This window comes from Haliotis asinina, chromosome 1, assembly GCF_037392515.1.
Source record: "Haliotis asinina isolate JCU_RB_2024 chromosome 1, JCU_Hal_asi_v2, whole genome shotgun sequence".
NCBI classification, from domain to species: Eukaryota; Metazoa; Mollusca; class Gastropoda; order Lepetellida; family Haliotidae; genus Haliotis; species Haliotis asinina.
The window spans coordinates 54846109-54861833 of NC_090280.1; the positions used below are offsets into that span (position 1 = coordinate 54846109).

Consider the following 15725-nt stretch of genomic DNA (forward strand, 5'->3'; position numbering starts at 1 on the left):
AATACATCGGACTTTAGGTGGCAGGCTGTTATCTACAAAATCGTGTTTTATATTCATCAGAATTTATATTTCTCTTAGTTTGCACAAACTCAATGTCTGCAAAACGTTGCCTTTCATTCTGATAAATTTGCTTGTCCTATATCCATTCGTGGCGTTTTTCAAGTCCATCATGCTTTAAGCTCGAGGAGTCATGTAAATGCACAGCACGGAACCATCCATGTCCCTTGACTACGTTCAAATTCCAATGTAGATCAACTTAACATCTCTCCATTCCTCGATAAAAGTCGGCATTTGACAGGACATGATCAGACTGCAGGCTGGAATGACGTGGAGGAAGAGGTCTATCTACATTCATGTCGTCTCGTGTTCAGCCACAGCATGTATCCACTTCGCCTGAGAAGACCAAAGAACCAACTAACCCCAGGTTTGTTCTACACATCCTTAATCCAATGATAACCAGCGAATCAAGTCAATCTGTCCAGATTCCTCAATACAAGTCGGCATCTGACGTGATATAATCAACCTCTTGGCAGGAATGAAGCAAGAAGACTCTCTACAATTACTCGTATTATGTCTCGTGTTCAGCCACAGCATGTAATACCTTCCTTCGATGGGAACAAAGAAACTACTAACCCCAGGTCTGTTCTACACATCCTTAACCCAATGATAACCTTGATGTCTCTTTGTGGAGTATGCACTGGTGTAAGTGTTACTGTGGAGAACACTGGGTGTAGTAACAACCGTTTCATACTGCTGCACTGGTCCATGTGTTACTGTTACTGTATTTTGTGACTTCACAGAGAGAACTGGCTCCAGACACCTCAGTGCGTTCTCGGAAACTCGTATATTTGGATTTTCATTGGAATACTTGCTTCTAAACTTCCCTTCTTTGAACGAGTGTCAAGAGAATGGAGTATCGCTTTTCAATTCCTGGCTCTCAATATTGCAGCATCTAGCACTTGTACATGGTCCTCACTGAACTTTCGGGATTGATCACATCAATCTTGGGTGAAGGATTTTTATTTGTGTGAACAATGTTATGGTGAAAATAGGAAAATATGCTGTTCCCATCAGTTTACTATCGAGACAGGTAGATACATAAATAAGCCTAGATATTACAGGTTATGTAATATGTATGATAATTGATATATTGAAGACGAGTATCACTTCATTTTAGTGTGTACTGCGTACAACTCTTTGCGCACTGCACTAAATGCATTCCTACCAAGTTTTATCCATATCCTTCTCTGCTGAATTTGAATACATTGATGTCCTCAAATAACACATCTGTCATCAGTCATGTAGCAATGATTATCTATCATGCTGTAAAGCACCGTCAATCAAATATGGCTGCAAGCAAGTAATGTTGTGTTATGGACCAATTGCCTACACACATTCCGCGAATAAAGAATAAAGAAAATATGAAAAGGAAACATGGTTAAGTAAAGTAGGATACTTGTAGCGTTTGTGATATTCACTGGAATTTGTATGTCAAGCTATGCCCACGCCATCCGCGAGGTTGGAGAAATTCCATTTGTTGTCAACGAAGCTTAGTGGTGGTGGAACTATTTGATATCAGTTATCAATTATTTCATTCATTTCATCATAACAACTTGGGAGAATGTCGATTGAAAAATCAATCAATGACGTCACGAGCTCAGTAACGGGTATGTCCACTATCGGCATTAAGAACAGCAGTGCATCGACGACGGATAGAGCCAATCAAACATGCAAGGAAGGCTTGTGGGATGTCACACCAGATTCTCTCAAGTTTTGTTGCATGGTCAAGGATGTTATCTGGCGGATGAGGGGGACGGTGTAAACTTCGATCCGTCTCGTCCGAAACATGTTATCTCGGGGAGAGATCCGGTGAATTTACAGGCCAAAGCAGTAAGTCAACATTGTGGTGTTGCAAGAAATTCATAGCCACCCTTGCCGTATGAGGGGGGGCATTGTAAAGTTGGAATGTTATCCCAGGGCCATGACCCAGGGTAGAAAAGGAACTGCCACAGGTCGAAGAATCTGATCCCTGTAGCCCACACCAGTTACATTGCCCCGAACAATCACCGAAGGAGATCGGTGGATCACCGAAGGATCGTCTGGCGGGACGTCGTGGTCTGATCCCGTGATGACGTTAACGTTGTCGAACTTTGCTGGGATGATACGCGGAAGTTCTGGGATGGTCCGGGCAGTCATCACTGCAGTCTGAAACCTGTGGCAAAGATGGGACACCCTTATCCATCTGTCCTGTCTTGGCGTTGTTACACGTGGACGTCCAGAATGTGGAAGATCGATTCGTGTTCTGGTACCGTCTCACCAGTGCAAAAATGGTGTTCCGGTGGCAGTGGACATGTGCAGCCACTTGTCTTTGAAACATTCCCCCAAGGACCATAACAAAGGTCTCATGACGTTGTGCAAACGTTAGCCTTGGCATACTATGCGTTTGAATAGTCGTTAAATGTTTTGAACGATCGCAAGAGCAGGGGTTGATCTTTCCAAAGTGACTGTATTGTGTGGCATTCATTTGCTCTGTTTCTTTTTACGGGATGCACGTCTCAAGGACAAAACCACTGACGTCACTTAACGTGGCATGTGCATGCACGTTGGATACATGTCACTAATCTCTGAGTTTGAATCCTTAAGTGTCTACACAGGTTTGATAAATTTAGATTGTTTGTGTCTGTGTGTTATGTTTTCTTATATTTCATGTACTTTATTGTTCTTTCAATCCTCAATATGCTCCATTTGCATTGCTGTTACCGTCAGACATCACAAAGATAAAAGTGCATTAAATAACGCTTGGATGAAGTGTTAAAGTGAAAGTAAATATCGCAAGACCTTATTAAAAATATTACTTTATCAGGAAGCATCTATGTATACATATACTAACATATCAAGCATATACCTAGTCGGCATTGTTTTTGCTGAGTCATTTCATTTGACATTTCTCGCGCTTGAACCAAATGTCAAATAGTGCTCCATCAAAGATCATTTTAACTCAACTTGATGCACATACGTGTTCATGTCATATTTCACTGACGAAATGTAATCCACAATGTGTTCGATATTTCTGCAAAACAATGGCTTTTGATTCTGATCGCTTTGTTTATCCTATATTCATACGAGGACTGTTTTACTTACACCACGCTATTACTTCGAAGTGGAATGTACACAAGCACCACTGCATCATGCATACATACTGAGTACATTTCATTTGCTGAGTCAGTTATATCAACTTAACATCACCTCATTCAGCGGTAAAAGTCGGTATTTGACGTGACAGAATCAGACTTCTGACTGGATTAAAGTGATAACTAGAGTTCTGTAAGTAACCATGTCTCGTGTTCAGCCACAGCATGCATCGATTTCGTCTGATGAGACAATGATGTCCACGTCTGTTCTACACATCCTCAACCCAGTGCTAACCTTCATGCGTATTTGTGGAGCATGCACTGGTCCAAATGTTACTGTGGAGAATATTGCATGCAGTGACTACCGTTTCAGGCTTAGTCACAAAAAGAACTGGTTCCAAATACTTCACTGCATTTTCGGAAACTCGTATATTTGGATTTTCACCGGAATGCTTGCTTATAAACTTGTATTTTTTGAACCAATGTCAAAAGAATGGATTATAGCTTTCCAATTTCTGGCTATGAATATCATAGCATCTAGTGGTTATACATGGTCCTCGATGAACTTTCGAGATGGATCTTATCAATCTTGGGTGAAGGATTTCTACTTGTATGAACAAAGGTACGGTGTTCATGAAAATATGAAACATATGGTTAAGAAAAGTAGGATACTTGTAGCGCTTGTGATGTTCTTTGGGATTTGTATACCTGGTTTCATGTCAACCTACGCCCTGGCCATCCGCGAAGTTGGAGAAATTGTATGTATTGTCGATGGAGCTTTGAGTTGGTTGAACTATTTAATATCAGTGATCAATTATTTCATTTTGTGCGCTTCAGTCTCGAGCTCTGTTATTCGGGTAGTCATTGGATCATACTGTCTGTGTTCGGAACTTGATGTGATAAACACCATTTTTGAACGATGCGTTGACCAATACATACAGTGTCAAGAAAGCCAGAGAATCCAGTCACAAACTGCACCTGATTGCCACAATGAAAGAAACGAAGAATTGAAGGACATAATAGGACGGCATAAGCACATCTGCAGTTTAATATCTAGATTTGGTAACTTCATTGCCTTCGACCTGTGTACAGGATTGTTCATGTCACTTCCGCTGTCATGCTTTTCAGTTTATGTCATTATGACACGCGTGGAATCACAAAGTAATGTTGCTCTGTGTACCTTTATCCTGCTCGGCTGTGGCCTGGAATGCATCTCTTTATCCATAATAGGCGTGACAGTGAACGTAAAGGTGAGTATGTAGACTGACTTTGTGATCCTATAGGACTAAATTATAATGCACTTATGTCTAGACACCTGTGGCAGGACCGTTTCACGCATTCATGCCACTTTCCTATGAATGATATCGCATTGTGTCATCATTACTTTCCACTTTCCATTTATACCACAAAATCACGTCTAACCGTTTTCTCATAGACCGAGGTTTATCGATGTTGAGGTTTTAACGGACAGTTTCAATGAATGCATCGAAGACATCAACTGGTAGTACTGATAGTAAACTGAATATGTATAGGAGAAAGCACGAGGTCAGAGTTGAAAATCCGAGGACGAGTAGCGTAGCGTCCTAGGATTTTCACCGACGATCAGGGTTCACAATCCCTACCACACCCGAGGATGAGTGGTTTCTCCAACTTATCAACCGTCACGTGACATATGCTATTTCATAATAAATAGGCAATACACGTCATTTGATTCGTAACAACTCGTGTCATTCCGGCAAACCGGTCGAGGGAAGGTGCACTGAGGGATTAACACTGAATGCGCATGCTTCAACCTCAGTCACGTGCACGTCACCTGCTACATGCACAGAATTACTTTCGCCTTACGGTCGTGAAGGATGGAACTACAGACAAGTCAAACAGCGAAAGAGAACTTTTCTCACGCAGAATTCTTTTCAAATGTATTCCGAAGATATTGGTAAGACTAATGACAACGACGATTTCAACTTTCGGTTAAGAGAACCTTTATGCGAACAAGAACTATAAGCTGAGATACAAAGTTCTGTGTCAAAACGAACGAACATGAAAATCAATTAGGCACTCGCCATTCTTAGAAGACGGCAGGAGGAAAGACAACATAGATGCATGGACGAAAACATTGCTTTGTCTGAGAGTTAACCCTTGTAAGGAAATTTACTAGAGACATCTGCCAGCGATATTAACACTGTACTTAGCTACTTTGTTTTCGAGGCACGTAAACAAGGCGGTGGTTATTATCCATCCACCACGCTGTATGGATTGTTTGCTGCGTTTGCATCTGTTCTGAAAACGAATGGCTCATTCTTCAAACTATTTGAAGACGACGAATTTCAGGACGCCCGTAATGCTCTTGACGCTGCAATGAAAGAGAGGTCTGCCATGGGACTGGGGTCAACTACTCGGAAATCAACAGAAGTTATCTCATTCACAGAGGAAAACATCTTATGGGACCTAAATATTCTCTGTGACGATACTCCCCAGAAGCTTCTCGATACGGTACTATACCTTATAGGTGAGTACACGTTTACTGGTATTGAATTGACAATTTATACAGTTCTCAAACAACAAATGATATATCAGACGCAGTATACCCCATTTGGTTTGTACCTAACCGTGCCCCAATTTTTTCAGTGTTAAGTAATTAGTTCACGACATACCCATAGTTTGTTAGTTTAATTCATTAAACCATCCCATAAATATTTTATATCGGTTTTATGGAATGTTGTGTTGAACTTAAATGTTACAATTTTAAATTTTACAGGGCTACCCTTTGCGCTGACGGGTAGAAAAAAGAACATCGAAGTCTGGGAATGGTTAGCAACCCTCAGATTACAGGCCCCGATACTCACGGTAGTAGTAGACATTTTCTGCTCTATATCGAAGACCAACTCAGGTGGACTGAAGCAGAGGAAATTAAAGGGGAAACAATTACGGGCCTATGAGAATACCGACTAACCAGCTAGATGCTATGTCCGCATATACGAGAAGTACAAATCTTTTTGGTGAGTTTCAATACCGTTTTGTCATGTAACGTTTGGACGAAAGTCGATTTTGCAATTAAATTTTATTGAGCAAGTATGTTATTATTTATTTTCCATACGCTTTCAGCCCAAAACGCCTAGATGGGAAGGATGCGTTCTATCTAACTCCACTGAAAATAATCCAAAGAAAAGGAATTGTTTCACGGGATTCTGGTTGGTCATAACACGCTCCAAGATTCTGTCAAGCGCATCTGTAGAGCAGCCGGTATTAGAGGGAAGAAAAGCAACCATTCTCTGATGGCAACTGCCGCCACACGATTGTCCCAAAGCAGACTATATGCGAACAGACAGATGTTTTTTTTTATATCAAGCATGAGTGTACGTTTAAAACTACATTTTTCGTACCTTGATAGTTGCAGTTTCATTTCAAAGTAATAATATGTCGGTTAGTTTGCATACTAGTATAAGCAAGCAAAAATAAAAAAAACACTGTTCATATTTTATTATTTCATCATTTTTTTAGGTCACAGAAGTGGCGCTGTTCGTCTATACAAACGAACACATGACGACCAGAGAGCGACTGTGAGCTGTCATATCCCGGAAGGTGGAGGAGAAATGTCAAAATGAAAAACCTGAGAAGAATGGAGACAGCCAAGAAGTAAAACACTCAGCTCGAAAGGATTGTGAAACTGAAGTCCGCTGTGTTACTCTTACTTTCGATTTTATTTGAAACAATGGCAATAAAATTCTGAGAGTTAGTTTTGTTTTGTTACAGTGAGGGTTTACAATTTTGCAATCCCTCTTACGAGGGTTCACGATGTAATTGTAATCCCTGGTATCAGGGTACACGATACAATTGTAATCCCTCGTACCTCTAATGTGGGGTTTCTGAAAGCTAAGCCATGTGATATGATAATTATGAAACCCGTTGAAAGAGTCTTTAAGGAGTTCATAGGTTGATAAATATGCATATAATATCAAAACCCTGTCAACGAAGGACAGCAAAACTAGCTAGCGTATATCATTAACGTGAAATAACAAGTTAACGTTGGCATACAGGACGAATGTATTTAAATTAGTTTATTCAAAGTGGACAGATTTAACATGTTTCATGAGACAGCCCGTTTTATCGATTCTGATTGTTAATGAGAGGTTTCAAACCACAATGACTTGTTTCTTGATTCTTTTGGTCTGTATGTACAATTGTAGGATACGGCATTATTCAAAATTTGCCCAGCAATGTATGGTTTGGTAGAACATTACAGAGCTAGACATTCAGGGGTTTGGTATATTCCACAGTAACAGTCACAGATAATTGGAAGCATTTTTTCAGGTCATGCACACACTCCCTGCATTTGTGATCGAACCATTTGATGAATGATTTGTACATAACACAAATGTACCACTGTTACTGTCTCTAACGTGTGTTTATTACAGGCACATACTGCTCTTCAATCCATGCTAAAGATCCCTACAGACGACCTCAACGAATCAACCATGAGAGCAGTGAGTACAAAAATGTCTCCCCAACGCTAAATTTGAGTGAGTGAGTGGATTATACCATAAATATATTGAATGATGAGCTGAAGCGTTTGAGATATTTTCATAACCGAGAACATTTCCGTCACAGGTGAACCAGTTCACAAGCCTACTGACTGGGACAACAGTTGGGTACAACGTGTATGGCCTCTTTACTATCAGTCCACCGACTCTGCTCAGTGTAAGTGGATTTCTATGGGGTTTTCATAAGATTTCATAAAAGAGCAAACATGAACTTTATTTCACGTGGAAATGTTTTTGGTATTTTTCTCATGTTTATATACTGAAGTTTGGACAAAAATGTTTCTGTAGATTTGTAATTTAACGGACATGGGTTACAAACTGCATGCTTCCGTATTGTTACAGATTGTTGGAACTTTGGTAACCTACGTTGTGGTGGCTGTGCAGTTTCGTCAACCGGACTCTCAGACAAGCCTCAGCACATTGTGTCAAGATCTACTGGTTAATGTTACTCTACTGTTGGAGGATATTCGCAACGGATCATCGGGTTCATAAACGTTTTAACATCGTCTCTCAACGTGGACTTACTAACGTCCTGAGGTTTCAAAACGTCTGAATTATGCTCTATATGTGTAATGGAACATGACCCTATGTAAAACCGTTTTCTGCCTTTTTGTTCTGTTTGTGTGACGTGTTACTCTCAGGAGCCCTGAAATGACAATGAGTTACGTGTGACGCCGACACGCATCAGACAGCTAAGAAGCTGTGTGTTGGACAATGTGTAATCATGAACAGACAGCTGTGTGTGTGTCCTATTGATGGAGCTTATTCAACGCACGAGTCATACAGATGAATGTTAGTGTTGTTGTCAATGGTTAAATAGGTTGTTCATAAAGTTACTTATGATATATTTCTATAGATGTCAACACGTTTGCTTTCAGGAACACGTGTAAACGCATAAAGTGTTGAAATGTTGAAAATGTGTCTTAAAAACATGTGACCAGATCTTTCACCAGAGTTAATATCAACTGATATTCCTATAAGACAGGCTCAATTTAGATTCCTATACTCGTTTTCCCATTTTATACATTTAGAATTCGAGTGAAGTCATCTGAATGTTACATACTTATTCTCGACACAAATTGTACACCTAGAGAGAATAAGTAATTAATATCAGCCTGTTTACTTTACTTGTCGTCTGTAAAAAGCCACCTTTGAATAGTCGCTATTTTTTGTCGGAACACGAAAAGGTAGCTGTGTGGCTCATTTATTTTGGTGTTAGTTTCACTATGTTTTGACAAATGCTTTAATTCAGATTCGCAGAACTGACACAGGTTTCTGATTTTGTTTATGGAAACAAAACCAATGAGCAATTATGACCGGTGTTGGTTGCAAGTGATGTTCACAATATTATCAAAAAACACGTCACAATTTAATTCTGGACTCACAAAAGTCCAGAAACTCTCAGCACTGTGGCCACTCTCTCACAAGCGATTTCGCAAAATTAAACAGGCAGCTGTTATGTATGTGTGCTAAGGATGAAAAAAATGAAATAAATTTTTTTCGAAAACTCAAAATTTAAACTCGCTCGCCCATGGGCGAACAGTGGCCAATGGGTAGGCCCATGGGCGAAAGTGTTTCATTTCATCCAGAATGAATGTTTTGGAGGTTGTAAATGAATGAAAAAATGTTAATAAGTATCATGATAAGTATTTCAGCTTGTTGTGATTTGACTCTGCTAACTGACAGCGATTTTAAAAAATCTCGCCCATTTGTGAAAAACATATTGGCCCATGGATGAGAATAATTGATTTCATTGAAACTACATGGTTTTTTCCAGGCTTTGCAGTTTTTCAATAAATGAACGTGTATTTATTAGTGTCTTAACACGAAATTAAGCTTATTTTGACTTAATTCGGCTAATTAAGAGTGATTTTTCAAAACGTCTCGCCCATGGGCGAAAACCATTTGGCCCATGGGTGAGAATATTTACTTTTACTCAAAATACACCTTTTCCCATGTTTTGGAGGTTGTGAATGGATGAAAGTATGTTCACAAGTATCATGTCACAAAATTCAACTCATTTTGAATTAATTCCGTTAATTTAGAGCTATTTAACAAAATCTCATCCATGGGCGAAAAACATTTTGGCCCATGGGCGAGAATATTTTCTTTTACCCCAAACACATCTTTTCCAATATTTGGAGGATGTAAATGAATGAAAGTACATTTATGAGTATCATGACAGAAATTTCAACTCATTTTGACTTAATTCCTCTAAATGAGAGCAATTTTGAAAACTCTCGCCCATGGGAGAAAGACATTTTGGCCCATGGGCGAGAATATTTGCCTTCACTCAAAATACATCTTTTCCTGTGGTTTGGAGGTTGTAAATGAATGAGGATATATTTATGAGTACCATGGTACAAAATCCAACTCATTATTACTTAATTCTGCTAACTGAGACCGATTTTCAAAAACATCTCGCCCATGGGTGAAAAACATTGGGCCCATGAGCGAAAATATTTCCTTTTCACACCAAATACATCTTTTCTAATGTTTTGGAGGATGTAAATGAATTAAAGTGCTATTATGAGTATCATGACACAAAATTCAACTGATTTTGACTTAATTTTACGAATTCAGGAAGATTTTTTAAAAATATGCCAGAATAATCACTTTTACTCAAAATACATCTTTTCCTGTGTTTTGGAGGTTGTAAATGAATGAGGATATATTTATATGTATCATGGCACAAAATCCAACTCATTTTGACTTATTTCTGCTAATTTGTAACAAGTACAAGAATCTGGACTTCCACTTAAATTTTCATAGCTTTTTTTATTGTCTTGGAGGTTGTAAATATATGAATGAAAGTGTGTTTATAATTATCACGACAAAAAAAATGAAATCATTCCGGTCATAATTCGACTAATCTCTCTCGTGGACGAAAATATTTTCGTTTGCTTGTTTTCTTTATTTTGCAAACATATGGCTTAAAAATAGATGAAATTCTAATGACAATTCGGTTTAATTTCGTGAGTTTAGTTTTATGTCGCACTCAGTAATATCCCAGCAATATGGCGGCGGCTTGTAGATAATCGAGTTTGGATCAGACAATCCAGTGATCAACAGCATGAGCATCGACCTGCACAATTGGGAACTGATGACATGTGTCAACCAAGTCAACGAGTCTGACCACCCGATCCCGTTAGTCGCCTCTTACGGCACGCATAGTCGCCTTTTATGGCAAGCATGGGTTGTTGAAGCCCTTTACTTCCAGCATAAGAATACTAAGCCTTGAGATTCTTTTGAATTTAGGTATTCTATAAATATACCAAAATTCAACCTATATCTATGAAGTTGAAGTTATTTATGAAAGCCCTAATCAAGAGTGACCAAACTCCAGTAACTATGCTGGGACACATTAATAAACGGTGTTGTGAGATCTTTAAACTGTATTGAAATATGTCTTGCCAATTCCGCTGACATTCACCAATTGTACCTACCTAGTAGTTTTATGTGTACCTACCCAGTTTAGTATGTTTCGTTTTAATAGTGTGGTCTCCATTTTTAGTAATTCCCGTTTGCCCGTCCCGGCTTTTCTTCGTCCGAGGTTTTATGGGGTATTCTCCTATTTGTCAGACCAGAAATTATCTACAACAGGGGTAGGTCACTCGCTTGTTTTCTTTACCATTTGTACTAATTAGTATGCGCCTCCTCATGCTCCAATGCACACAGTGACCTGATTCGTCTCCATCGCAACTTAGGCTGCGTTTAACAGTACTTCTGCCAGTTTACTGTATCAGTCGAAATCTTACAATGAATGAATGAATGAATGAATGAATGAATGAATGAATGAAGAGCAAGAAGTATATGTGAATGAATGAAAGAAATAAAGAAAGAAGTGCATATGTGAATGAATGAGAAAGATATAATAAAAGAAAGAAGTACATAATAAAAATTATGTGAATGAATGAAAGAATAAATGATACACCACGGCCATCCCTTCCAAAACATGCTAAAGAACGCAAAACTATAGTTAGATCACATGTGTTAACATCAGCTTGTTATTGTCTCCCTGGTCAGACGTAACAATTGTCAGACAGGTTAAAACAACAAACTATCTGGCTGACTGCACAGCTGCCTGTTGACGTAGTATACCCACATCACCTACTTTTCCTGCGTAACCTTCATCTACATCACCACCCTTAAAGGTCACATGCAACCAAAAAATCAAACATAATTAAAACACATTTATCACTTATTCGTGACATATAATATACATTGCTGCTTTTAAAAAACAAATAAACACAATTATAAGCGTATAATCGCGGTTCAAAAGTGCAATATTTTGTACTTTGGCTTACTTCCCCCGAAACGAAGCCCTCGGGAGACCGAACCCAGTCATAGCGGGTGGATATGCATTCAAGTGTAACGACGGCTTCCGATTGGCTGTTTCATTTGCTGATATGCTGAGGGTTCATTGTGTGTACAGAAAGATGATCTGTTTGATGGGCATTTTAGTCACAAGAAAGTAAGATTCTTTATGGATAACAACTTCTTTTTGTGTACTTGATGCGTCGTTTCAGTATGGATTCATTTACTGTTGTCAAACAAAATCATATACACGAAAAGAAGCCGTTATCCATGAAGAATGTATATAGAGATGTTGGGTTTGGAAAATACATGTTCTCTGAATTTGCACTCGATCCAATAAAAAATCATGTCAGTAGAGATAGTAAACTACTGCGTGGCTGGAATCTGTCATTCGTCCAAGTACAAAGCAGGACTTGAAACTGACAAGAGTTTGCACCAGTTTCCGTCAGATCCAGTCATCCGAAAAAAATGAATGTAGTTCGTTTGCAACCCACAGACATAAAAACGTCATGTGTATCACACGTGCCTAATTACATAATGTGGCAGACACGGGACTCGGGTGCACGAGTCATAAATCAACTTATTTTCTTTAAGTCGTATAGTCTGATAGGTGTTAAGTTCAAATTGCACGTGGTCAATGACTGAAGCTGTGTATTGCATGTTGTCTTTAGCAGACAGGCAGACAGACATATAGGTGTGAATAAACCAGACATTGAGCTTTCTCTGTGACAGAGACTGCTTACCACAATTAGCAAGTTGTTTTACGTAACGAGTAGATTAATTACTTGTTTGTGTACACATCCAAAATTAGACTACTGCTCACGACCTCAGACGCTGGGCATGCATACTGTTTCAAGCTCCGCGAACCTATTCACTGCGCATGCGTCATGGACGCAGCGCATCACAGCTGTTGAAACCAGTTTTCCCCCCAGCGCTGGGGGGAATTTAGTGAAACGTTTGAACTCCGATTTCGCGGGCTTTTTTTTCATCGCGTTTTTTTCAACTTTATAGGTTGAATTGGCATTTTTTATGATTTGTTTCGGTAAGTGCATACAGAGAGGTACCAGAATCTGCAAACTTGTGTTTTACGTTGCATGTGACCTTTAATATATTGAGCAGAGAGCACAGAAGGCCCTATAGCTGTAACCACTGAACCGTGGCGTCTCTCTGCTCCCAAGTTCCCAAGTGGGGATGTGCTTCTCTACCTCTTCCATTAATCTTAATACATTTAACAAGCTCAACGCATGCATCTTTTTATTAAAATGTGATGTTATACATAATCATAAGAGTATTTTTATGTATTATTCAGTTGATAAATTATTATTTTATGATATATATATATATATATATATATATATATATATATATATATATATATATATATATATATATATATATATATATATATATATATATATATATATATATATATATGACACGCTGGACAGGTCTAGGGCATTTTGTGTTAATTTACCATTCTCATTTTCATAATGCTTAAAAAAGACACTCATTAATCTCATTAATCTATCACAGAGTTTTGTCATTCCTTCACTCCAACATGGTTGCTAAATCCCCTAAGATCATAGTATATCGACTCTGCCATACCCAATTCACCTAATCCTGAGAAATCAACCAGCCATGACATACCCACATCGCCTAATTAATTTTCAGTACCTATCGAGTTAAAAATACATAAAATGGGAGGACGCCTTGTTAACTAATGGGAGTGAGTCTTGTATGGAGTACCCTCACTCTCACAAACCCACGTATTGAGGAGAAGTGGCCGTGTTTGTCGGGGGTTTTTCTGGCTTTGCTAAATAAATCGTACATAAACATGTAAAATATTTTGCTTTGATTCTGTAACTACCCACATTATGACATTGAGACCATTTTGATTTATCGAGTAAAATACGATTGAATAGTTTTGAGTTTGAATCTTGCCACTTTAGCGCTCTATCTTTTTAAATGGGGCGTGCATACTAATATTTAGGTGTTTTTTAGTATTCCATCTATTTGTTTAAATTAACTGATTTACCTGTTTTTGCTTTGTTTGGGTTTTCTATTGCAAGTGGCCCAGCGAGTGAGTCTGCTTTGATACCTGTAAATTCTTCTGACGTTTGACGAGCGGGACGTAAACAAGAACATATATGGAGCCCCTGCGTCAATACGTATTAAAGTGTTTGAAACATTATTCTAGACCATTATTTGTACACAACTGATGAAATGTACCTGAAAGATCAAGGTTCATAAGAACGTACAGGGCACATTTCTCCTACCCCATTTAAGAATGTCCAATTCTGATTGGTTCACGTAGCCTTGCGAGGGAGAATAGATCATTAAGTTTTACCCCGCCACGTGAGAAAAGCCTGCATCCAGTCAGTGAACTGTAAAGCAGTGGTTCGAATCGACTATAGTTAGTACCATGTTAATATAATACATGGTTTCAGCTTGTTTTGATGCTCTATTTACATAAAGTGATATTTAAACATTCGTTATGGTAAATACGGTGTAGCAATGTGATGAAGAGTATGCGGGTTTTCTTCATCCCATTTCATCCTCTTTTGGTTCACACCCGGATTGTCGATTGTTTTATCAAATACACAACAGGACTGTCGAAAAGCAGTGGAGTGTGACAGTGCTCAACACTGTTCTAATGACACCCGGAGCGTCGACTACCTTGGAGAACTTGTGCCCGAGAATGCCCGAGAATAGCAGAAGACTCGTCTCTACGCTAATTAACGAGCAAAACACATACACAAAGACTGCGGTGAAAGAATGAGCTGTGGAACCAATTCCTGAATGATAGTCGTCGCACGAACAGTAGTCGAGAAAGTTGAAAGAATAAAGAAGAACTTGACAGAAGGCTTCAGCGTCTCAACGAGCAGCTCCAAAGACAAGAGATTTCCGTAATGAGCTGTGCTCATCAGACTGTCTGTCTCGCTCATAGTGACCACATTACTGTACTTTATAACGTATTTGGTTTTCCTTCATGTCCGGAGCGTCGAACGCCATAGTGTTGACACCTGATTACCTCCTTACGTAATACCCGAAACATCGAATTTACAAAAATTTCAATTCAATTTTAAGGTTCCCTCCCATTACGACTACTCTGCAACTGGACTACTCATTAAATACACAAACTTAATGGACGACTGATTTCTAATTACTACCTGTCACCCCTATCATGCGACTCTTGGATCAGTTCATTTTCAACAAAAATATAAACACACGTGTAATCTCATGTTTATTTTACATACAACACATTACACATTTATCACACATTTATCACATAGCGCATTTAATTTGTCGCATAGCCAAAATAGTCATCACTGAATGTTGCTAGGTACAGGTATATCATGTGCACAGTGTTCAGTCTAATTTCAGCAATCTTCCTGCAGCGTCCACGAACTCCAAGGGTGTCTTCTGGTTGTTCTGCAGCTGGGTCTTCAGGTTCTGCAGACGAGTGTCCAGTTGAACATACTTCCTCTTCCTGGGTGGAGGGTTGGCACCATGTTTGGTTCAGGTGATGGTGCCAACCCTCTAGGTGGTTGTTTGTTCTCGGCCCTTCAGTGTTGTTGTGGTTCCAGACAGCAATGGGGAATCTACCACCGAAGTCCACCCAGTTGTTCACGATGTAGTCTTTAAACTGCTCGCACTTGGCATGACCAATAGGGCCGTCATTCATGCAGTCCACCCACACATCTTGGACATTCCCTGCAGGCAACAGTGCCAGTGC

General features: G+C 39.1%; 1 protein-coding gene across 1 annotated transcript; it reads left to right on the plus strand.

Moving 5' to 3' along the window:
• The first annotated feature begins 3334 nt into the window (after positions 1-3334).
• LOC137285867 (uncharacterized) lies at positions 3335-8164 on the plus strand. The gene is made up of 4 exons (XM_067817763.1): positions 3335-4381; positions 7547-7615; positions 7740-7829; positions 8015-8164. The coding sequence occupies exons 1-4, from the start codon at positions 3335-3337 to the stop codon at positions 8162-8164; spliced, it is 1356 nt and encodes a 451-aa protein (XP_067673864.1).
• The last annotated feature ends 7561 nt before the right edge of the window (positions 8165-15725 follow it).

Coding starts and splice junctions, on each gene's coding strand:
- LOC137285867 (XM_067817763.1), top strand. CDS start 3,335: ATGTCTCGTGTTCAGCCACAGCATGCATCGATTTCGTCTGATGAGACA. Junction 7,616..7,739: donor ACGAATCAACCATGAGAGCA/GTGAGTACAAAA, acceptor TTTCCGTCACAG/GTGAACCAGTTCACAAGCCT. Junction 7,830..8,014: donor GTCCACCGACTCTGCTCAGT/GTAAGTGGATTT, acceptor GTATTGTTACAG/ATTGTTGGAACTTTGGTAAC.